This window comes from Capra hircus, chromosome 16 (assembly GCF_001704415.2).
Source record: "Capra hircus breed San Clemente chromosome 16, ASM170441v1, whole genome shotgun sequence".
In the NCBI taxonomy this organism is placed as follows: domain Eukaryota; kingdom Metazoa; phylum Chordata; class Mammalia; order Artiodactyla; family Bovidae; genus Capra; species Capra hircus.
The window spans coordinates 64,744,570-64,769,468 of NC_030823.1; the positions used below are offsets into that span (position 1 = coordinate 64,744,570).

Here is a 24,899-nt window from a genome sequence, read left to right on the forward strand (position 1 = left end):
AATATAGCCTTCTCAGAGCCCCCCTGTTGTTCTCATTGGCCCTCCAACCAGCCAAGGGCCTCATCTTCCCTTTGTTGGACCCCAGGCTGAGGCACCCAATGTGTGGCTTGAACCACTTGCCCTCCAGGGAGGGTAATCTCCCTTTTCCTCCAAGCTCCCTCCCAGGGTCACAGGTCCCTACCTGATTGCTTGTTTTTCCTTACCTGTTTCTGTGTGGATCTTTTATACAGCCTTGGTTGTACATCTGACAGGTTCCAGTTTGTTTTCAGTGAAAATTGTTCCACATGTAGATGTATTTTTCATATGTTAGTAGGGGGAGATAGGTTCTATATCCTCCTATTCCTTCACCTTATTTCCTCTCCCCATACACATAGATTTAAAATAATCAGATAGTCCAAATGCTGATTTTGTCTCATGGATTTACAGAAACTTTTCTTAACTATACAAAAAAATAACAACTTTTATTTCTTTTCGTGTTTGTGAATTAACTGGCAAGAATAATAAAGGTTTTCTTTTAATGGTCATAGAAACTAACATGTACTTTATCTATTCCTTTATTTTACTAAAATTCCATTAATTGGAGACAAGAAAAAGCATCCTTCTAAGATTATGCTGTAATAACATGAAGAGTTTTTCTTATATTTCTTCTAAATTAATACTCTTATGTTGATGCAACCCCAACTCCCTGAATTTCTGTGTCATGGGAGTGGTTTTTTTACATGATATACTTAAACCTTTCAGTCATTTCTCTTCCTCCATTTCCCAAGCTTAATACTTGTAAAAAAGTTAGTTTTTCTAAGAAACACTTAGGTAAAGGTGTATTAAATCCTTGGGACAAAAATCTAAATTTTTGGTATACCTTTTCACACAAACTTATATTCAGATGAAGCAAGAACCAACCATATTTATTAATGGAAACAAGATATTTTTTTCCAACTAATTTCCATAGTCATGTTAGCCTGGGCTACTTGTACAAAAAATTAGCACATACACAAACCAAAAAAACAAGCAAAACAAACAAAAAAACCCACCCCCAAAAGCAAGAAAATCCTCACTTCATAAATTCATAAGGTGACAAGTTTTACCCCTGAGAGGTAGCATAACCAAGCGAATGAATACTGTACGTGCATTAACTGAGGCACTTGAGATCACCCAGTTTGTTTAATTCATAACGAAATCTCTCCTCAGAATTTCATGCTTGTAAACAATTACATTAGAACAGTAGTCTCAATTTATTTTAACAAAATCTTACTCTAAAGTGTAATCATCAGACTTTAAACTTATAAGAAAATGTATTTCTCTCTCTGATAAGTATTTAGTTGGAGAAATAAGATTTCTTGAACTTGGGAATATATTTTAGCCTGTATTTGTGAAATAATAACATTTGTAATCAGAAAGGACACTATTCCTATTTAGGGTCACTTTAATAAAAGGATTTTGGATTCATCTTACACATTACAAAACAGAAAAGATAAACATCGTGAATCACTTTAAGTAGAGCTGAGATTAAGTAATGTGTTATTTTCATAACATAAAATTCCATACACTCTGCATGTGAACATTTTCTGAGTTATTTAACAGTAGGGTGATCTCAGTCACAAACTTGGCTTCATATGAAATGTTTTCATTAAAATTTTAAGTTTTCTTTAAAATAAGAAAAACTTGGAAAGCATAGCTCCCAAACCAGCTAAATTAGAAACTGCTAATTTTCTGAATGAAAAGAGCACTGTTTTTTTTTTTTTTTAAACACAACTGAATTGAAAGAATAGAAAAAGCACTACAGTTGTTTTAGAGAACTATTAGGTCACCAACACAGACATCTGAGAAACTTTCCTTTACATTACCATCTTCTGCAACCACCTGCTTCTGCTTTGTCATTCACTGACATTTCAACCCTGTCAGCTACTGTATCTTCAGATGCTGGTTGGACATGGCCCTCTGACTGTCCTCCAGTGTAAGTAGGGGTGCTGTACTTCAAAAGGATGGATTTAAACTGCATTAGAGGTGCATCTGTACGAACTCCCATTGGATCAAAGTGAGTTCGGCTTACTCGAAAGCCTGCTTGAGAAAGATAGCACAAAAACTTTTTTAACCTGCAACAAGGAAAGGCAAAAAAAATGAGGTTCTTGTTTTAAATCATAATGTCATAAAAATACTAAATATATACAGTTTGTCATTCACGGTCTGTCTTACTTTGGCATATTCATTCCTTTAATGCTGTGTCTGTGGATGTTGTAATAAAAGGGAGGATGTTCAGTATTGACATCAGTCTTTTGCCTCTTGACTAAATTTGCAGTTGTTTCATTACTTTTTCTCTTTCCTGAAATGTACAGATATAAACACAGAAAGTTAGCATTCTCTTAAAAATTACAAGCCAGATACTTTAATAACTACATACTATCTTCAAGTCTAAATCCTTTGACACAACATTTTGACCTATCTATCCAATCTTAATTCTTACAACAACATAGCTTTTATTGTAATATTTATTCTTTATATTTTCACTATCCATTACTCATGTAATTTTACTGTTTAACTGTTTGCTGAATCAGAACTTTTCTACCTTCTTCAGTTTTAAGCCTCAAGCCTACCTCCATCTTCTGTAGAAAGCCATTTTTGAAATCTGGGCCAGTCATTCCACAGATTTCACTGCTCTCAACACTACTCTGAGTTTGATTAAGTTCTGTTATTATATGTTTTCTTGTTTCATGTATTTAGGTCTTTAATAATGTGTATAAATCCTTCCGAAATTATATTCTAAGTTCCTGGAGAATAAGGTCCTTTATTTCTATACTTGTATTCTCTACTGAACACCAGTAGAACTGGCCCTTGTGAACAATGCAGTTTTGAATTGTGTGGGTCTACTTCAACATGGATATTTTTCAACAGGGAGAAACTACAGTAACACATGGTTCAGTTTGTTGAATCTGTGGATGAAGGACTGACTTTAAGTTACACATGGATTAATCCCAGGGCTGTTCAAGAGTTAACTGTGTGTGATATACAGTAGTCTTCATTGAACACAAAACGAACACAAAGTCAGTCTCAGGGGCTTGCATACAGGAATTTATGAGTACACTGTATGATCTCATTGCCTACTTTTTATCGCAGTACTTAGCCTTTACATTTTCAGTGAAAGGAAGCTAGCAAGTAAGTTTCTAGCAATGTTTCCCTTCAAAAATCACAAAAGGAAGACAACTGAGATATCCAAGTTACCATATGGAGATTTTTTTCTGAATGTTCAACTCTATATTTCTATATGAATGTTACTATGGCCAAATTTAAAATTTTCATGAACATTCATTTAAGCAAAAGTGTTCAAAAGACAAATTTGATGCATGAAAATGAATGATAAACTGCATTCAAAGATAAATATTTTGAAGTATTGACTCATGGCTTCCCCATTAAATCAGATAATTAAAACCTGATTATACTGTCACATTAAATCTAAGAAGGCATATATACCCCAAGAGTTAGGAAAGGCTGAGACTAAAAATCTAATACCTTCCAATTACTATCATCAGCAGTCCATAGATTTCTTTTGCCTGATATTTTCTGTCATGTAGATTTTATATGTTGTTATACTAGTTTAGAACAATCATAATTTTAGAGCTATAAAAGAATCCTGAGAGATTAGTCTAATTACCTTAATTTATACATGAGAAAGGCTCAGAGATTTTCAATATCTTAAAAACTTATGTTTTTACCTTATTCTAAAAAGGTTTTATGACAACTCTTAAAGGCGGGGGACCTGGCTGAGGTTATATAACAAATGACACAAAGAAGTAGAATGATACTCTTAAATTTAATGTATTTTACAGTATACTGGAATGCCTTTCTCTTCCCTCCAACAGAGAAATTAAGGAGAATAAATCATTTTTAAGTGATTTGAATCCTAACAAATTAGTTGAAGATGCTAAATGAACATGACTGTTGGGAACAGTATGTAGTTATTAAACCATAAGCTATTAGCAGGAGTTGAAATTTTCTTCTCTTTGAAAATCAACACTAAAATGTTGAGCAACTAATACAAAATTACAGCTTGTAATTATAGTCCTTGGTTCTTTCAATCTCAACACTGTTTTTGCCTGTATACAAAACAGATTTAGAATCTAACATTGCCTTCTAAAAACCTTAGACATTAAGCATCGCCATTACAAATCTTAAAATCCTTTGATATGAATTTATAATGCCTAATACAAGTATATTTTAAAGTATGTACACACCTCAAATTATAAGAAAGGCTATGTAATAAAATTCTTATGGCCAGAGTATAGGGTCTTCTGGTTAATCAATGACATTTCTTTTAACATCTTGTATAGCTCTTACAAGGGGGTCACCATATACCAGAGATGTGAACAAAGTACACATTAACAGAAGTTTTGAACTATGCAAATACCAGATAAACAAGGTCTACTCGTAATTTGGTTGCTGATATAATAAGATGAAAATGAATTTGAAGTAGGCTACCAAAGCAACCTCTTCTCTTTCAGTTACCCTGCTGCTGCGTGCTGTTACACAGATGTGTTCATACACACACACATGTACCTTGTGCGCTGTGACTGTCCGTTGTGGTATCATCTGTAGTTTTAATAAATACACCGCATTCTTCTAAAGTTAGAACAAATGGAAGCAAAATAGTTTACAGGATGATATTAAGCAACAATTTGAAGTTTACATAAAAGTTTACTAAATCTATGCACTGCTTCTATGAATATATGAGATTCTGTGACCAAAACAAATTCCAAGAATTCATTTTTTGACCCTCTAAGATACCTAACAGGCCCACCCTTCTATCAATAGCCAGGTAAAACTACAAAAGCCTATTTATACTAAAGAGAAAACAAAGGAGAAAAAACTTAACTTTCCTGAGTGGTAAGTGTAAACTTAGCTTCCATGTCTTGATGGATATTACAAAATTTTTGGCCACACTGTTAGAATGACCTAAAGTTTCTCTTTCCAGAAAGCAGATACAGGGTAATAAAATCAGAATAGACTTTTCAGTTCAGTTGCTCAGTCGTGTCCGACTCTTTGCGATCCCATGAATCGCAGCACGCCAGGCCTCCCTGTTCATAACCATCTCCCGGAGTCCACTCAGAATCACGTCCATCGAGTCCGTGATGCCATCCAGCCATCTCATCCTGGGTCGTCCCCTTCTCCTGCCCCCAATCCCTCCCAGCATCAGAGACTTTTAGTTCTTTCAATCTACTAAAGTTTAAAAAATACATCTATAAAACAAAACCATCATTCCTTTCAGGCCCCTAATATAAACTTGAAGAAAACGCAATTAAAAAAAAAAGCTAATTGGGACTCATTACAGAGAATTTACTTAAAGCGTACTACTTATATTGCTTTTAATTATAACATTAAAGATGGAGTATTTTTGATAAACAGTTTGTAACCTAGTAAATTAGTGTTAAGTCACCTTGCTTGTTGAGATTTGAAGGTGCATGAACTGAAAACTGACTTTGAGGAGTACACTCTGACTCAAAGATGAGTGTCTTTATTAGGGTCTGAATGTCATCTAAGCCATGGTGAAGAGATTCAGACAGCATTCTTTTGAGGAATCCAGTATTGAAAAGGGAACTTGACCTGAAAAAAGAATATAGAATTAGATTCAAGAAGTGTTTTCTTTAATAAAGTCTTCATAATTAAACAACGACTAAGATAATTTGCCCACTTTATCATGTCAATTCTCTAAGCTAGTGGGATTAGTAAAGGAAATTTTATTCACAGTAGGTCAACTTACAGAGCCCTCATAAGGTGTATGTCCTGTTGGACATAGAGGCGTAAGATACAGCGAAGTATAAAACTGACTGTTTACCCTATGAAAGCCTATAAATGTAGACAGCATCTAGACTGGGACACACAGTAATGCAGAGGTTTTCACAATGCATATTCCTATCAGTAACAGTAACCCTTAGTTCCAGGGCATATATGGCGGGGCAGGGTGACATCCATAAGAATTACATGTGCTGGTGGTGATGTAGTTAAAAAGTAGCCCAGGGCTCAGTCTGATATGTTTCCCATTTAATTTGAGAATCACAAGTATAACGGACAGAATATGAATTCCAGGTCAGACAAGCCTTTCCACCACTTATTAGCTACGTAATCTTGAGTAACTATTGTTTTGAGTCTCACATTCCTTATCATAATACGGAAAATAAAACTTCTCACAGACTTAGGGGAATTAAATGAGATAATACACCTACAATCCCTAATACAAGGTATATCCTCAAGAAATAGTAGCTATTACTAGGGTTAGCAAATATATATGAAATGATATGTGATTTTAAGTGTCAAACGAGTGACCAATGTAAGATTTACTAAAAGACAACTCAAAGATTATTTTGGATTTAAGCACTAAGGAGTGACACTTCAAAAAGGATGCAGAATTTGAACTAGAGGAAGGGAAGGGAGAAGAGACTGGACGAGTGTAAAGACATGAACAATGGCTTTAAGTGAGAAAACCTTAAGTTACTGTTCAGTCTTGGAGGTCAAAAAAAAAAATTCTGGCTCTGTGTGTGCAACTAATTAAATCCTGAGGGATCAGTTTTATCCAACACTTAAATACTCTGTGCCATCATTTTTTCATTTGGTAAAATGAGGGAAGAGTTGGGCTAGGAGATCTTTCTGGATCTAGCAGCCTGTTACTCTGAACTTCTCCAGTTCCAAGAGTGAGTAGGGTCAATATACTGCAGGTGACTGAGAGTTCTAGAAGACAAGGCTGTCCAGGTCATTTCTTAATCTAAAAGTATTTACTTGAAAATAAAATAATGGGCATCAGCACAAATATGTTTACCATTAAGTTAATTTTTAGACTTCAGTTGTTCAGTTGTGTCTGACTCTTTGCGACTCCATGAATCGCAGCACGCCAGGCCTCCCTGTCCATCACCATCTCCCGGAGTTCAATCAGACTCCCGTCCATCGAGTCAGTGATGCCATCCAGCCATCTCATCCTCTGTTGTCCCCTTCTCCTGCCCCAGATCCATCCCAGCATCAAAGTCTTTTCCAGTGAGTCAACTCTTTGCATAAGGTGGCCAAAGTACTGGAGTTTCAGCTTTAGCATCAGTCCTTCCAAAGAAATCCCAGGGTTGATCTCCTCCAGAATGGACTGGTTGGATCTCCTTGCAGTCCAAGGGACTCTCAAGAGTCTTCTCCAACGCCACAGTTCAAAAGCATCAATTCTTCGGCGCTCAGCCTTCTTCACAGTCCAACTCTCACATCCATACACGACTACCGGAAAAGCCATAGCCTTGACTAGACGGACCTTAGTCGGCAAAGTAATGTCTCTGCTTTTGAATATGCTATCTAGGTTGGTCGTAACTTTTCTTCCAAGGAGTAAGCGTCTTTTAATTTCATGGCTACAGTCACTGTTTGCAGTGATTTTGGAGCCAAAAAAAAATAAAGTCTGACACTGTTTCCACTGTTTCCCCATCTATTTCCCATGAAGTGATGGGACCAGATGCCATGATCTTCCTTTTCTGAATGTTGAACTTTAAACTTTTTCACTCTCCTCTTTCATCAAGAGGCTTTTTAGTTCCTCTTCACTTTCTGCCATAAGGGTGGTGTCATCTGCATATCTGAGGTGATTGATATTTCTCCCGGCAATCTCGATTCCAGCTTGTACTTCTTCCAGTCCAGCATTTCCCATGATGTACTCTGCATATAAGTTAAATAAGCAGGGTGACAATATACAGCCTTGACGTACTCCTTTTCCTATTTGGAACCAGTCTGTTGTTCCATGTCCAGTTCTAACTGTTGCTTCCTGGCCTGCATACAGATTTCTCAAGAGGCAGGTCAGGTGGTCTGGTATTCCCATCTCTTTCAGAATTTTCCACAGTTTATTGTGATCCACACAGTCAAAGGCTTTGGCATAGTCAATAAAGCAGAAGTAGATGTTTTTCTGGAACTCTCTTGCTTTTTCCATGATCCAGCGGATGTTGGCAATTTGATCTCTGGTTCCTCTGCCTTTTCTAAAACCAGCTTGCAATGACTAAACCTTGGCCTTATAAAGTAATGAGGCTGAAGTTTGCAATGATTCTTATTACAATGCTATTAGCAATCTCAAATTTCTCCAAGAATCTCTATTAACAAACAGCTTATGGGAAGGATTGTGAGTAAAAGCAATTCAACTTTCAAACATGAAAAACACCATAACTAGTTACCAAGGATGCAAAAAGCACACACATACATTAAATGTTTGCAGCTGTGTCACATAGCTTTACCTAATACAAATGCAGACATTTACTTTAACATGCCCTTCTTCCTTAAAATTAATTCCACAAAGAACTTTTACATTAGTTGACTGGTCTATAAAAAGTTATAGTGATCACTTTAAAATCATACCCTAGTTCTATAATTATCAGCTAAAACAAGCCTCATCCTTACTACGCAGGAATGAGTTATTTAGTTTGCAGATCAGCTTGGCTTTTCTTTGATCCAACTTCATCTTAACTCTGACAAACTTGGAAGAATAATGGTATAGAAAAATGTGAAAAGAAATTGGAGAAGGAAATGGCAACCCACTCCAGTCAGTACTCTTGCCTAGAAAATCCCACGGACAGAGGAGCTTGTTGTCCATGGGGTTGCAAAGAGTCGGACACAACTGAGCAACTTCACTCACTCACTCAGGTTCATAGGGGAAAAGAATTATATTTACCTATATTTATTGAACCTAAATTTGTCTTCTACCACAGTAATCAAAAGTCAGCAACCAGGTCAATACATGCATAAACTCTGAATACATTACTATGCTTAGGCACATACCATAGAGGTCCAAGTTCTATTGCTGTCTTTCCAGGCATGCTTCCATGACAATTACAGGGTAGCTGTCTATATGGGTTTTCTGTGAAAAGGTAATAAAAAGAAATCAAAGGAGAAATGACAATGTAAACAGTAGTAATTGTTATATAAGTAATAGTTTGCAGCTACAACACTGAGGATCTACTATGTGCCAGGTATTGTGCATTTATATGCATTAAAAAATTTAATCCTTAAAACTCTCTGAAGCAGGTATTAAGATCTCAGTTATGTAGATTAGATGATTAAAGCTTAAGAAAGATACAGAAATCCATGTCAAAATTAGAGGCATAGTTTTTAGTCACTATACTACCTGAAATAATTTCAGCAGGAGTCTTATAAATTCCACAAGCTATCCATATTTTAAAATCAACTGATTAGGGTATAATTTACATGCAGTAAAATGTATATGTTTTATGTGAAAAGGTTGATGAGCTTTAACAAATGTACATACCCATATAACCAACATCCATCAAAATAACGACATTTCCCTTAAGTTAACTCTTCTGTAATTGGGAAGAGAAAATGAATTACTCTATTCCCTAGGCTTGATGCATATTCAGTCCCAGACATGTAGGCTAGAAGAAACTAATTCAGTTTAAAGAGCAATGAGGGCCCTGATGTAATCAGAAGATGACTGGGGAGATACAAGACCTAGTCTTAGTTTCCAAAATGGCATGATATTCTACCATGGACTTTCCTCTTCACTTAAGACTCAGAATAGTCATTTTAAATCAGATTCTCTCCAACTGAGTTCCCCCAGTCCATTTCTGGGTTGATCATTCACTTTCTCCGAATGGCCTGATCTGATCAATGGGTCCTAGATATATCCAGAACCCAGGATTATGGCAGTAGGGGCATGGGTCTATAGCCTCTTGCTATCTGATACCACTCTCATTCAATGCAATTAAGTGGCATAATTCACAGTTGTATATATACTTAATGGCCGCCTTCATTGTTTGTTCCTAGGTCTACTTTTCAGCCTTAAAAAGTGTGGTTATCACTGACCTTAGCTTTGTTGAGAATGATGCTGCTCAAATGCTACAGGAATATATTCAAGACATCTTCCCTGAAACCATTAAATAATTAAATTACATGTACTACAAGGCAGAATTACCCAAAGTAGGGTGATTCACATTTATGGTTGTCAGTTATACCAACTTACCGCAGGCAGCACACAAATATTTGTCAGTTTGTTTCCTGATGTATTTTGCAAAATGATCCCGTCATATAAACCTATGTCTTTTTTGAAGACCCTTGCCTAGGATTTCTTAGTGCCTGATGAGCATCAGCATCTTCAAGGATCAGGGTTATCATTTCAAGTTACGAAGTAGAAAAAAATGAAGGTGTCAAGAAAGAAAGAACTACTATTTCTATATCATTGGTAAATAGGCCATGAAGGTAATTCCAGATGAGGAATTCAAACTATTTAGAGACTTTAAATGAAATGGACTGAACACATACTTTAATCTCTTCTGTTTCTTAAAGCATTATTAAGATGAGAACAAAGGAATAAAATTCAAACCCCAAAGATAAATAAAATGTGAGAAGAGATAAGATGATGAGAAATGTCAATAAAATTTTAGAAGTGAGAAGCAGATATACAAGGGGTTAACTGATTTAGCAGGTCAGAGAAAGCTAAAGCCCGAGCCTGAAATGGGTAGACAGGCTACCAATAAACAGCAAGCCCACTGGCATTGTGGGACCTGAAAAGGCTTGAGAATTGAAAGTACTGATTGTCTCTGAAGATGGAAATAGGGTGGTAATGTGGGAAAAAAAGACTTCATTTTAAAATTTCAAGACTTGTAGATCTTCTCTAAGATCAACAGGCTTCTGTGTCTTCTCCATCCAAAAGAGGAAGTTAATCTTGGGTGAGGCTGAACCACAGAGGATCTGGAATCAGGGGCATTAGTGACAGTTAAGAGTGAGGAGATATATGAAAAGAACAGTTAGAACTGGACATGGAACAACAGACTGGTTCCAAATAGGAAAAGGAGTGTGTCAAGGCTGTATATTGTCACCCTGCTTATTTAACTTCTATGCAGAGTACATCATGAGAAATGCTGGACTGGAAGAAACACAAGCTGGAATCAAGATTGCCAGGAGAAATATCAATCACCTCCGATATGCAGATGACACCACCCTTATGGCAGAAAGTGAAGAGGAACTAAAAAGCCTCTTGATGAAAGTGAAAGAGAAGAGTGAAAAAGTTGGCTTAAAGCTTAACATTCAGAAAACAAAGATCATGGCATCTGGTCCCATCACTTCATGGGAAACAGATGGGGAAACAGTGGAAACAGTGTCAGACTTTATTTTTTGGGGCTCCAAAATCACTGCAGATGATGATTGCAGCCATGAAATCAAGACGCTTACTCCTTGGAAGAAAAGTTATGACCAACCTAGATAGCATATTCAAAAGCAGAGACATTACTTTGCGACTAAGGTCCGTCTAGTCAAGGCTATGGTTTTTCCGGTAGTCATGTATGGATGTGAGAGTTGGACTGTGAAGAAGGCTGAGCGCCGAAGAATTGATGCTTTTGAACTGTGGTGTTGGAGAAGACTCTTGAGAGTCCCTTGGACTGCAAGGAGATCCAACCAGTCCATTCTGAAGAAGATCAACCCTGGGATTTCTTTGGAAGGACTGATGCTAAAGCTGAAACTCCAATACTTTGGCCACCTCATGCAAAGAGTTGACTCATTGGAAAAGACTTTGATGCTGGGAGGGATTGGGGGCAGGAGAAGAAGGGGACAACAGAGGATGAGATGGCTGGATGGCATCACTGACTCGATGGACGTGAGTCTGATTGAACTCCAGAAGTTGGTGATGGACAGGGAGGCCTGGCGTGCTGTGATTCATGGGTTTCGCAAAGAGTCAGACACGACTGAGCAACTGAACTGAACTGAAGTAAAAATCTGTACAAATGCTAAGACCTTCCAGTCTCCTTCCCCAACATGGTTCCTAGAAAGCTGATAAAAGTCTGCAAAGTTCCTCTGCCTAAGTACTTACCAATCCAGGAGAAAAAACACACACTCAGATTGGCTGACTGTCTTTTGGGAGTTCTTGTAGTGAAAAGGCAGACTGCCTTCTCATTACAGTAAAATCTTATCAGTTTATAAGCCCTGCCCCAAGAACTTCAACATAACTAGACATTTGAGATACACTATGACAAGAACAGAATTGCAAACCAGAAATAGGAAAGAATAAAACAACAAAATAATAGCAACAATACAAAAATAAGCAAAATGAAAAACCTATCCTCCCCTAAATATGAAATATACCCAACTATAATCAATAGTATCATAGAGGTAAGATTAGATTTCACATCTCTGAGACAAGAATAGGATACTATTAAAAAGAGACCAATGAAAGTATGAAATAACTCTTGAAAATGAGCAAAGTATGACAAATTTAAGCAGGAAAGTTGGAAAATAAGGAAATTTATAAAGAAGAACTAAATGCTAAGAAATAAATAGAGATGTAAAAAAATTAGAGGATTAATCAAGAAGATCCATCATATAACTAAAATGAGTTCTGGGAAGACAGAATAAATAATTTGAGAGAAAAAAATTATCAAAGAGAAAATAGAAAAAAAATTATCAGAACTGAAGAACTCAAGTTTAACGGCTCATAGACTGCAGCACAATGAATTAAAAAAGATGAATTCACAAACATCCTGAAGTTATTTTAGAATAGTGGGTTAAGAAGAGAGATTTCAAGAGCACTCAGAGAAAAAAACACAAAGGAGTATTCCTAAGAACAACAGCAAACTTGTCAATATTGAAGGCTAAAAGACAAAGGAATAACATCTTAAACATTCTGAGGAAAAACAACTTCTAACCTAGACTTCTATATTTGCCCCTGCAATCCTTCTAAGGAAATCCTTCTAAGGGAAAAAGTGTAGCTTCAAAAGGAGAAAGTAAAGAAGGAAAGGTGAAAAATACGTAAGATTTAAGATATAGGAAGTACATCACAAGGAGAAAGCCAAAGAAAATTTCCATTATAAGTCTAAAAGGGAGACCTAGGGCAACAGCTTTTGGCAGACTTAGAAACAAACAACCCAAACTAGAAGAAGAGGACTGTCTCCAGAGGAATTAAATGAAACCCAAAGGTTGTTTTTAACCAAAATCACAGAAGCACTGAAACTGTATTATGGATTGTGAAAAGGATATACACACCCAAAAGGTGACAAATATATAGTAATGATTAATTTGAGTAATTGAACAAGTGTATAAAAAAGTTATTACAGCACTGTAACTGGTTCATCTCTGTGGAGCAGCCTTCTAAGAAAGGCAGCAATGATCCCTGTATCCTGGTATTCATACCCTTCTATAATCTCCACCCCTTGAATGCGAGATCACTGGATCTGGAGACTCATATCTAGTGACTAGAATACAGCAATATTCTCTCTTTCTCTCTCCCTTTCTCTCTTTGGTTCTTTCTGATGAAGTGAGTTGCTATTCTGTGAAGAAGACTACTTGACAATGAACTGAGAACACCTCTTAGCAGCCAACAAGTGCTCAGGTCTTCAGTCTAACAACCTACATCCAGCTCATAACCATGTGAATGAGCTTGTAAACAGGTCCTTGCCCAGTCAGGCCTTGATGACTGCAGCCCCAGCCAACACCTTGACGGCAGCCTTGTGGGCAACCCTTAGCTAGTGGACCCAGCTGAGCTATGCCCAGATTCTTGACTCAAGAGAAACTGAGAAAATAAACACTGTTTTAAACCACTAAGTTTTGAGGTAATTTGTTACACACAGATAGATAACTAATACAACTTGTAAACAAAGTTTTTATATTTATAAAAATATGAACACAGAATATTGATTAAGCCAACACTGGAGAGGAGAAGTACATGCATGTGACTGAGCTGGTCTGAGATGCTGAATAGTTGTCTTCATGAAAGGAAGATATAGGCAATATAACTTAGAAATAAGGAAGATATCAAACATTAGAGACTTTAAACATTAGAAGAAACAGCTGTAAGATTTTTATTAATAGCTGGTTACTTTAGGGAGTGGGGCAGATATCATTACTTTATTAATAAGATGCAGAACTATTTGATTTTTTAAATTATATACTACATATTGATAAACAAAAAATTCTAAGTGATCTGACTTTTTGGAAAGAAACACTCATTTATACTCTGTAAGTCCTATATGATTACAAACAATGAGAAAACAATTCATATTACTTAATAGTAATTTATTAAGTAAAAAATCCTTTAAAATGTTTGATTAAAAAAACACTCTAGTGACAAATTCCATATAATACCAGTTATATGTGGAATCTAAAATATGGCACAAATGAACCTATCTACAAAACAGAAACAGACTCAGACATTGAGGCTTGTGGCAGGAAAGGGATGAACTGGAAGTTTGGGTTAGTAGATGTAAACTATTACATTTAGAATGGATAGAAAACAAGGTCCTACTGTTTAGCACAAGGAACTATATCAAGTCTCCCGGGATAAACCACAATGGAAAAGAATATGAAAAAGGGTGTATATACATGTATAACTGAGCCACTTTGCTGTACAACAGAAATTAACACAACAGTGTTAATCAAATATTCTTCAATTTTTAAAACAATTAAAAAAAAACAACCATGTAGTATCAGCATTAAAGCAACATGAAGGACTCCTGAAGGAGAAGGAAAGATGTTAAGTTTCTACAGATTCAGGATCAAATTTGAGCAGAGTGTATTTGAGTTTAGTTACTCACTGATATTGTAAAACATTCATGGTGAGAAATGAAAGGATAAAAATCTCCATGTAAGAATTGGTTCATAATTTTAAAGGTAGAAATACCATCAGTAACACTGGGGTACGAGGTAAAAAGAAACACTGAGGTTTTTTTTTTTTTTCAATTGACGTGAAACTCACATTAGTGATATCCTTTTAAACACTGAAGATGTGTATTATTTCTTACATAAAAGAAAATTAAATTAGGAAAAAATAGAAAAGAAACCACAGGGCACTATACCATTTATCTAGGAGGACCAAAACTCTCCCAAGTTTCATCAAAGATATTTATGAAATTTATATTTTAAAAAGCCAAGTGGATTCTATAACCTTTCTGACTCTGTTGCATTTAAACCAAGATTAGGATGGTGGCCTGGGCATTTAGAGTTGGCTTCTCTTATTCCAAATCTTTAGAAATGACAGAAAAATATATTTTTGTGAATAATTCCTAAATACTGCTAGAAAATAAGATAAGTCATCATACGTCCCAATCATTCAGTACTGCTAAAAGCTTATAAGCTGAGAGAGAGTACTACTGGAAGAAAACCATTCTGGAGGGAATAGCTATTAAAGGTAGAAATAGCCTAGGGGCTATATGAAGCTAAAAAGCAAAGATGAATGCTACTAGAGTAGCTCTAGGACAACTGTTAAAGGGATTGGTTAGAAAACTGTACTTGAAAAGGCTGATTACATGACTCCTTTAATCCATGATTAGCAGGTTACAGAAGATATCTGTATCCAGTTTGAAGTGATAAAGATTTAGGTTGGAGAAGCAAAATAGTGCCCCAAATTTGATTAAAAAAAAAAACAATTACCTCTGGCCCTAAGAAGCTCTGAATTCCAAGGAGGATGAACACAAAGAGACTCACTGAGACATATTATAACCAAACTGCTGAAAGCTGCAAAAAGAATCTTGAAACACTAAGTATCAAGTACAAGGGAACAACAATACAACTAACTTTTAATCAGAAATAATAGAAGCCAAAAGGCACTGTAATGATACAGTCAAAGTGCTGATTGGTACTTTGACTGATAAGTGATAGGTATCCCAGCTTCATGCACAAATCTGAAAGCACCAGAGAGAACTCAAACAAAGGAATATAACGGCATGCCCTCCATTCCTACTATCAGTTAACACTAGCAGAAGTACTCGGACAGAAGAAGAGCATGGTGGGTTCAAAACCACATCTCCTCCTTAATTCAATGTGGTCAAGATAAACTACCAACTGGTTTATTTATTTATCTTGCATTAAGCAAAAAAAGGATCCAGTGTCAGAACACTCTAAAAATAGAGCTCTGAGAAGTGACTGCCTTAACAGATATTAAAAACACTAAAATGAGTAGAAGTGAATGAATGCATGAACTTCCAACCACTGGAACAGAACAGAAAATCCAAAAAGAAATTCAAATCCATGTGGAATTTTAGTATAAGATAAACATGGTATTCTCAAATAAGTGGACAAGAGGTGACCTAGTCAATAAAACATAACCTCTGAATAATTTAGGATTGGAAAGCTTTTTCCAACTACAGACAAAATACAGAGTACATTAAGCGTCTGATTAATTTTACAACAGAAACAATAAAAAATGTCTGCATGAAAAAATAAAAAAAGATGCAAACACAAGTGACAAAATGAGAAAAAATATCTGCAACTATTGTATCATACCACGAGGGTTAAATTCTACTATATAAAGAGTTCCTAAAAATCCACATTTCAAAAATGTTAAGAAGCTAACAGAAAACAACGGGCAACTGCTTCCATGTCCCAGAAAAGCAAATTAGAAACAGCTTGATGAGGGCACATGCCACATCTTTTTCCTCTGAGTCCCCAGGCCTGGCATATAGTAGAGGCTCAATAAATATTTACTGGATGAGTTTTACAACTGATGGCTTTTATATTCAGTCAGAAACATGACCATTATTTTTATAAAATTAATGATTTGAAACATCCCAAACAAAGAAGTAATCTGACTTAATGTTCCTAAAATTAGTGACAGTGGAAACTAAGTTATTTCTAGACGTTTCAACAGAAGGCATGGCTAGAGAGCATAAATTATAATGAGTAAATGACTTTAATGAACTCACACGAATGTCTTGTCTGTTGATGAAAGGAAATCCAGTATAGGAAATAAAGTTAGCACTGTAATCTTTAAAATCAAAGGACAACAATATGTATAAATTAGGGATGTGATAAAGGCTTATTCATTGGAGGCTTACACACAAATTCAACACAATATTCAGTCAGAAGAAACTTGCATTTACCTTCTACCATATTACCATCCTTCTGAAAAATTCTCTCTTCACACCACTGACAATGGATTAGGTACTGAATCTTCTTGGCTGTTTCATCTGCAGAAGTTGGCCCCCTCAAAACTCTCACAACAACCAACACAAAATGTTCCAGAGCCACTGCAAACAGTACTTCTATGCCTTTGTTACATCGGGCTGCAGCTCTGGAAAAAAATTTTGTAAGTTGTTTTGGGAGCTTATCATTTTACTTTGTTTGGCATTATATTGACCATATTAACTTGGACAGTACATACACTATGGAAGGGTTATGGGAAAATAAGAAAAATTTAACTCTTTGTAGCAGTGGTTTTAAAAGATATATAAAAAAGTGGCTATAAAAGATATATACTATATACTGTAACTTTTACACAAACTGAAACACAGGAAATTACAGGACACTTGGCAGGCTTTTAGGAATTACACATGTTCCTTTCTGATATCTTCTCAATATTCTTTGGTTTCTAATGTCACTTTGTTTCTCGTCATCACAACCATCTTTCTTTCTTTTTACCTACTTTTCTCTACAAAAGCTTCTTCCAAACAATGTATGCTTACTGAGTACTAAATACATGCAGGGCTGCTGAACAGCTGGTAAAAAATGAATAAGCAAAGTCCTTGCCATTATTACATTTATATACTTTTGTATTAAATTCTACTTGATACACCATTTATGTACTCAGTTTTCCCTCTACAGTTGTACACTAACTTAGTCTGTATGTACTGCTTTGAATTTGCTGTTACATTATAAACATTTTAAAGTATGTACAGTAGGTCCTTGGCATGTATCAAGTGAACATCAGAAGTTTTAGTTATTTAGGAATAATCCTAAAGGTCTATGAAGTCTAATAATCTGTATTTTTGCTGAGGTAAGAATTTCAGTCTAAATGCTGTGAAACTGGTGCTGGCGTTGGTGACAGCACGGCTCTAAGGATCTGTAATCTTAATATTCATTGAGATTGTATATTACTATTCCTCTAGCATAACTTTATGCATAAAATGGGTGCTCAAAGTCTTCCTTGCTTCAATTGTTTAGAAAGTCTGATGAGAAACAGAACTTTTTGTTTTACAGGTGAGATCATTTCACAGAATCAAATTTATAAGCCATCATTTTTTTCAAACTATATAAATAAAGATAAGATGAAATGGACATTAAATAATGATCATTTCTAAATCTAAGATCAATTTTTGCTTTCCCTTTTTGTGGTGCTACTACCCTATATCTACCCTATGTTTGTTGAAACAAAATGATTTGAAGTTAACTTTCATTTTTTCTTTCTTACTACTTTACTTAAATAACATTTTAAAATGGAGATTAAACTATTTTACGCACAAGCTTTTAAATAAAATTCTAGCATACAACATAAGAGTTCCAAAAAAATCAAGATCACATATACAAAATACAGAATTTGTATTTTGTGCATATTTTGAAGAATGAAATAAGCACTTCTTGTAATATTATTTCTTTCTATCATATACTCAGACATACAAAGGTTGGCCATTTGGTACCTTGCCACTGCAGCTACAACAATTCTTGCAGCTAGCTCCTTGTAATATTCAGTTCGGACAATATTACAGCCGTAGTGACGCCGGGCAACGTGTTGTGCCTTGGCATATAAAGAACTGATATCTGTAGAAGTCACTGACACTATGCCAAGGTTTCTTATATTTCTGAATGCCGAATCAAGATAGTTCACAGATGTTCCAAAAGGATCTAGGTGTCTAAAATCAGAAAGAATATGGATATATTTAAAATCATACTAGTATCCAAAATCATACCATTGCCATATTTCTAATGATAAAGTTCCATGGATTCAAAAGTACTTCATAAATCTATTTTAAAAACATTAACTATGGTTTTAAAGTAAGCAATAAAAGGATCACATTCCATCTTAGACATGTGAAAATAAAACATGCTTAGAGAAAAGTTATCATGCCCAGGCATTTTACTTCAAATGCTAGAAAGTGCTCTCATGGCATTCCTTAAGCCAATGCCAAAATATTGTATTAATTTAAATAAATAAACAATGACAAACTACCTTAATTTTTAACGGCCCCCTCTCTACCCCACCTCTCATCAAATCCAAGTCAGTTTAGAAAGTGACAGAAAAAATTTTTCACTTACATGAAATCAAAAGATCTCAAATGCATTAGTACATTGGCATCCATTTTGGTCACCTTAATATTACCAAGGTTTTCCTCTCCTTCTTCCAGAATATCTTCCCTTTCTTCCTTTTCCTTACTGTCCACAACCACTTTCAATTTGTTTAAATGGCAGTTCTCCTGAATCAACGTCACAGAGTTTTCATTCAAATCATTAATTGTAACCTTGACTGCATTTCCAAGATGTTTTGCCCATTGTAATCCCATTATCCCTTAGGAGAAATTGGAAGAAAAATGGGTTTTTAAATTATAAAGAGTAAAAACTATAATAAAAATAAAGAATATAATTTTTTAAATAACAGAAATAAATGTTTCAAAATCTTAGTATTTTCAAAAGTAATTCTTATTCAACTTTCTCACTGAAATGCCTCTTAAGAAGATTTACCATAAGAAAATGTATCCTGCAGATTTCCATTAATAGTTCTTAAAAAACTGTTCTGTAGTCCATGTTCAAATAAAATACCTATGTATATTCTTTATTTAGGGCTTAATAGGATTTTTTTTTCCTTTCTTCTTACAATGGAATACTTTTTTTTCAAACAAAATCTTACAGAGAAATCCAATGTACAGTGTGAGTAAGAGTGGGGTTTCTCTACTTAAAAAGAAGTTGAGAAGCCGGAATTCGTCCTGCTGCAGCTTATTCTAATACACGAAAATATGAAAACAACTTTCCTGGACGAATGCTTTTCAAATACTGCACGATAGCATCATTGTGAATGAAAAACAACCTTGTATGTGTAAGCAAATGATCAAGAGGAATTGAGACCAAGAGGGCGCTCTCACAGGTTTTCTATACCTGTTGGATTTGAGTCATAAGGGACATTCACTGCAAAATGGAAGATGGTGACACAAGCCTAGCCAACACAGAGTAAAAAAGCCCCGATTTACTGGAAGTGCTGACCATCTGCATACATGTGCCTCCTTAATGTAAAAAATTAACATCTACTATGTGCCATTGTCTTTACATTTATTTTCCTATTCTTAAGATAAGCTTGTGAAACAAGTTCTAATATCTACATTTTAGAGATGGGGAAACAAGCAAAATGACTGCTATGAGCTTTATTTAAGTTTACAAAGGCACATTAAAAAGAAAAGATCTTCCTAAACAATAATTTTAATGTTTCAGGTTAAAAAAGAGGAGTCATTCATTGCAGTATTATTTATAAGAGCCAAGACATGGACATAACTGAAGTATCCATTGATGGATGAATGAATAAAGAACATGTGGTATATATACACCCAACAGAAAACTATTCAGCCATAAACAGAAGGCAATCCTGCCATTTCAGACAACACAGATGGAGCTTGAAAGTATTACACTAAGTGAAATAAGTCAGAGAAAGACAAATACCTTATGATTTAAATTAAACATGGAATCTGAAAAAAAAAACCCAAATCACAGAAATGGAGATCATATTTGAGGCTGCCAGAGGAGGAGACTGGAGGCATGGGAGAACTGAGTGAATGTAGTCAAAGGGGACAAACTTGCAGTTATAACAGAAAGATGTTCTGGGGATAAAATGTACAGGAGGGAAATTACAGTTCACAATACTATTTATTTGAAACTGACTAAGCGAGCAGATCTCATCAGAAAGGGGAAAAAAATCTATAACCATGTGAGGAGATGGATTTAAACTTTTTTGATTGTCTTACACTACATGCATATAGCTTAATCATTATGTTGTATACCTAAAGCATATACAGTGTTATATATGTTGACTATATCTCAACAAAACTAGAGGGGGGAAAAAGGAAAATAAAATGACTCCACTGTTAAGAAACATATATAGTATCCAGTGTAGGTATGCTGCTGCATGCTAAGTCACTTCAGTCATGTCTGACTCCATGAGACTGTGGACTGTAGCCCACTAGGCTCCTCTGTCCATGGGATTTTCCAGGCAAGAATACTGGAGTGGGTTCAAATCTCTCCTCCAAGGGATCTTCCTGACCCAGGAATTGAACCCACATCTCTTATGTCTCTTGTACTGGCAGGTGCGTTCTTTACCACTAAAGCCACCAGGGATAGACATTTAATAAACATTACTGAATGTAAAACACAAGGGTGGGGGAAGATTGTGTGAGGGAAAATGGTGGGAAATAAATCTGGAAAAGTAGACTGTGATCAGATTATGGAGGATATTAAATTGCAATCTGAGAAGTTGAACTCTAGGCAATTAAGATGCATGACTTTTCTGACTGAAAAGCAACATGATCAATTCAGTGTTTCAGAGCAAAAGCTGTTTGGCAACGGCATGCAAGACAGATTAGACAGATATAATTGCTAAAAATCACTCTATTGGTGGATATGGAATGAAAAAGAGTATGAGTCACAATACAAATGAAAAATTAGAACAGATCCATAGCTGAGTGTGGGGATAATGGTGGGAAAAGGAGTAATAAAAAAATGATTCATATTTAAAATTTGACCGGCTCAGAGGATGTGATCACCTTAGAATCATTACTTCATCACTTTTACCATTTCTACACTGAGACATTACTAATGATGATGATAGTAGTAGTAGTAATAATACAACAATGATGATACTGAATACTTTTATAGCATTTGCTATATACCAGATACTGTTCTAATTTCTTTACATGTATTAATTTCCTTAATCTTTACATTATTTTAAGGTAGGTACCTTCTTTTGGATAGATAAAGCAAATTAAAGCATAATTTCCTGTGGTTAGACAGCTGGCATGTTATAAAGCTGGGGTTTGAATGCAGTCAGTCTGACTCCACAGTCCATGCTTCCAACCACTACTTCTCTCTGAGGTGAGGAATTTAAGCAGAGCTAGGTCGTGCTTTCATCCTATCGGTACAAACTTCCCAAGAATACACTCCTATAACTTTTAAGAAGAAAAACTTGGATAGGGTACAAGCGGCTTTTTAGAAGTTTTCTACATTTTCCAATCTTTTCTATACTGTTATGTCCTTTTGGGAAAAATGTTCTCAGTCTTTAAAATTTCACCATAATATCTCATTGCCTAATACGTAGGCAATGTTTACTGCAACACACACACACACACACATCAACCAAACACCAAGTGCTTACTGACTGCTGCAAACAAGTATTCTTGCAAAAAAAAAAAAAAAAAAAAATCCTGTCTGAATATGACCAAACCTGAACATACAACTACCAATTTACAGAAATAGAGGAATATCTTATATGAACCATGACGACACAATCAGCAAAAATCTAGACTGTGGGAAACTCTAAAGGACAAATGACCTCTTATATCAACAAATAATTATCACACATACACACAAAATGATGAAAAGGAATATAGGTTAAAAAGAGTCTTGAGATCTATCAAACAACTGAAATATATAGTCTTTGGATTCTGACTTAAATTTTTAAAAAATTATGAAATAATTAGGTCTATCTAAACATTTGATGACATTAAAGAATTATTCTTAATTTTTTAGGTGTGATATGGTATATGGGTTTTAATTTTGAAAAAGTCCTTATCTTTTACAAGCTTCCCTCACGGCTCAGTTGGTAAACAATCCACCTATAGTGCAGGAGACCCCAGTTTGATTCCTGGGTCGGGAAGATCTGCTGGAGAAGGGAGGTTACCCACTCCAGTATTCTTGGGCTTCCCTTATGGCTCAGCTGGTAAAGAATCTGCCCGCAATGCAGGAGACCTGGGTTCTACCCCTGGGTTGGGAAGATCCCCTGGAGAAGGGAAAGGCTACCCACTCCCTTATTCTGGCCTACAGAATTCCATGGACTCAGTCCATGGGGTCGCAAAGAGTTGGACATAACTGAGCGACTTTCACTTCACTATCTTTTACAGATCCCATGGAAATATTTACAGATGAAATGACATATCTGTTATTTGCTTCAAAATAAAGGAGACAGAAGAGTACAGGGCAATGAGTTATGAGGGAAAGTGCACAGGAATACAGATATAAGACTGAGTGATGGATATAAAGGAATTCACTTATTATATACTCTAGTTTTGTATATATTTGAAAATTTTCCACAATAAAAAATTTGCCTTGCATTTTTTTAATATAAAAATACTTTGTTTGATATGATATCCATATACATTTCCTAAGAAAAGATACTGTACAGGAAGTCTAGCAAGTATGCACAAACTTCCAATTATAAGATAAATAAGTACTAGGGATGAAATGTACAACATGATGATTAAATATAGGTAATACTTGTATAGAGGAAAGTTAAGAAGATAAATTCTAAGAGTTCTCATCACAAGGAGAAACTTTTTTTTTCTTCTTACTTATCTATATGAGATGATGGATATTAGCTGAACCTATTGTATATGTAAACCAAACCATCCTGCTCCGCATCTTAATTAGACTTGTACACCCATACAGTAATGTATGCCAATTCCTTCTCAATAAAACTGGAAAAAAAACCTCTTGAGGTGCACATGATATAAACAAACCCTTAGTTCTCAAAGTGGCTAAACAACAACAAGGAAAAAATAAAGGGAAAGAAAAGATACTGTACAGATTTGATAAAGTGAGGTTCCAAAAAAAGCTTTATCACTTACCAGTTGCTCCAAAGGCATCTAGACATTCTAAAGGTTTTCGCTCCTTAGCCAGAGCAGCCAGTGTACAGAATATCAGCTGCCTAGAAGAAGGATAATAATCTGAAATAATTTTACTGTACCATGGTTTCATCATTGTGGATTTTAAGAACAGTGAGAAAGTGTTCCTATTTACTGTGCAAACTACTTTGAAAAGAGAAACATATTCCTTAATACTATAAGAACTAAAAACCTGTGAAATTAAACTATTAGTCAAATTGCATTCTATTAACAAGTATTTACTATGAACAATGATTCTATTTAAAAAACTTGGCACAGGCCCATCAGGGGGCCCAACAGGCCCCTGTTCCTTTAATTTTATATAAAGTTAGACCTACTTTACTCCGAGAAAAAAATTGGTTTGGCAGAAAAATACAACAATCATTCTGAGAAAATGCTAAAATAAACGATTTTCATTCCATACCTACTTTTAAATTTCAATATATTAGAACAAAAAGATTAAGAGAAGGTACATTGTAATGAATTGAAGCATCTGAAGCATTCTATAACCCTTTTTAAAATTTATCTTACCGATTCAGTTTCATTTTGGGATTAAAATAAGAATCTGTTTTCTGAGGTACAGAATAGTTAGGACAAACTTGTACATCTGTGTCTGCCTCTTTCAGAATTTCTTTAGGTGGTTTAGCAGCAGAAGCTAAAATTAAGGAAAAAGAAAAGATTTCCAGTGAAATAGAAAATAATTATAAATATCAAGAACAACATAAAAAATAACCTTCCTTTATAATAGTTTCATGTTAATGAAATCAATTGAGTAGATGTGAAAAAAATCACCGAAAATTGATCTACAGAGCACTGTCTACGGAAAAGAGCATCATTTCGTTAAGTATTTGGTGAATTAAAGTTTATCAGCTTAAAATCTTAACTGTCTGGCACATCAATGTATCTGTACACCTAATTATGGACAATTACCCTAAGATCATGCCAAATGCTAAAATAACCTTTATTCATCAAACGCTATATTGTGTTTATAGAGGCTGGTTGCTAAACACATATTTTATTATGGTTTAAATGTTAGAAAATTAACCTGTGTGGTTACATTCCATTAGCTAGCATGGATGACTAAGAGTCACTCTATTTCCTGAACATGCTTGACTTAAATATTTTTGTGATTTTAAATCACAAATATTCCAACAGCTATAAGCTAATGTATAAAACAATTATTCTACTTTTAATATACATTAGAATCATTCTCCTATAAACTCAAATGAAATATTGATATATTTGTGTGAATATATTTTAATTATTTAAGAAAAGAGATATAATATGTAGAGGGGAATAATTGAGATTATTTTTGTTTGGATTTCTTGATCAAATTATAATCAG

General features: G+C 35.1%; 1 protein-coding gene across 3 annotated transcripts in view; it reads right to left on the minus strand.

Annotated features, from left to right (window-relative positions):
* Positions 885 to 24,899, minus strand: part of TRMT1L (tRNA methyltransferase 1 like) — a 36,688-nt gene continuing 12,673 nt past the window's right edge. For all 3 annotated transcript variants that reach the window (XM_018060722.1, XM_018060721.1, XM_018060723.1), the window contains 10 exons: positions 24,087 to 24,210; positions 23,520 to 23,599; positions 18,958 to 19,207; positions 18,342 to 18,554; positions 16,809 to 16,999; positions 8,770 to 8,848; positions 5,426 to 5,592; positions 4,549 to 4,611; positions 2,194 to 2,320; positions 885 to 2,093 (listed from right to left, as the gene is read on the minus strand). In XM_018060722.1, the coding sequence (XP_017916211.1) occupies positions 1,841 to 2,093; positions 2,194 to 2,320; positions 4,549 to 4,611; positions 5,426 to 5,592; positions 8,770 to 8,848; positions 16,809 to 16,999; positions 18,342 to 18,554; positions 18,958 to 19,207; positions 23,520 to 23,599; positions 24,087 to 24,210 (1,547 nt within the window). In that variant the 3' untranslated portion in view covers positions 885 to 1,840. The remainder of the gene's footprint in view (positions 2,094 to 2,193; positions 2,321 to 4,548; positions 4,612 to 5,425; positions 5,593 to 8,769; positions 8,849 to 16,808; positions 17,000 to 18,341; positions 18,555 to 18,957; positions 19,208 to 23,519; positions 23,600 to 24,086; positions 24,211 to 24,899) is intronic.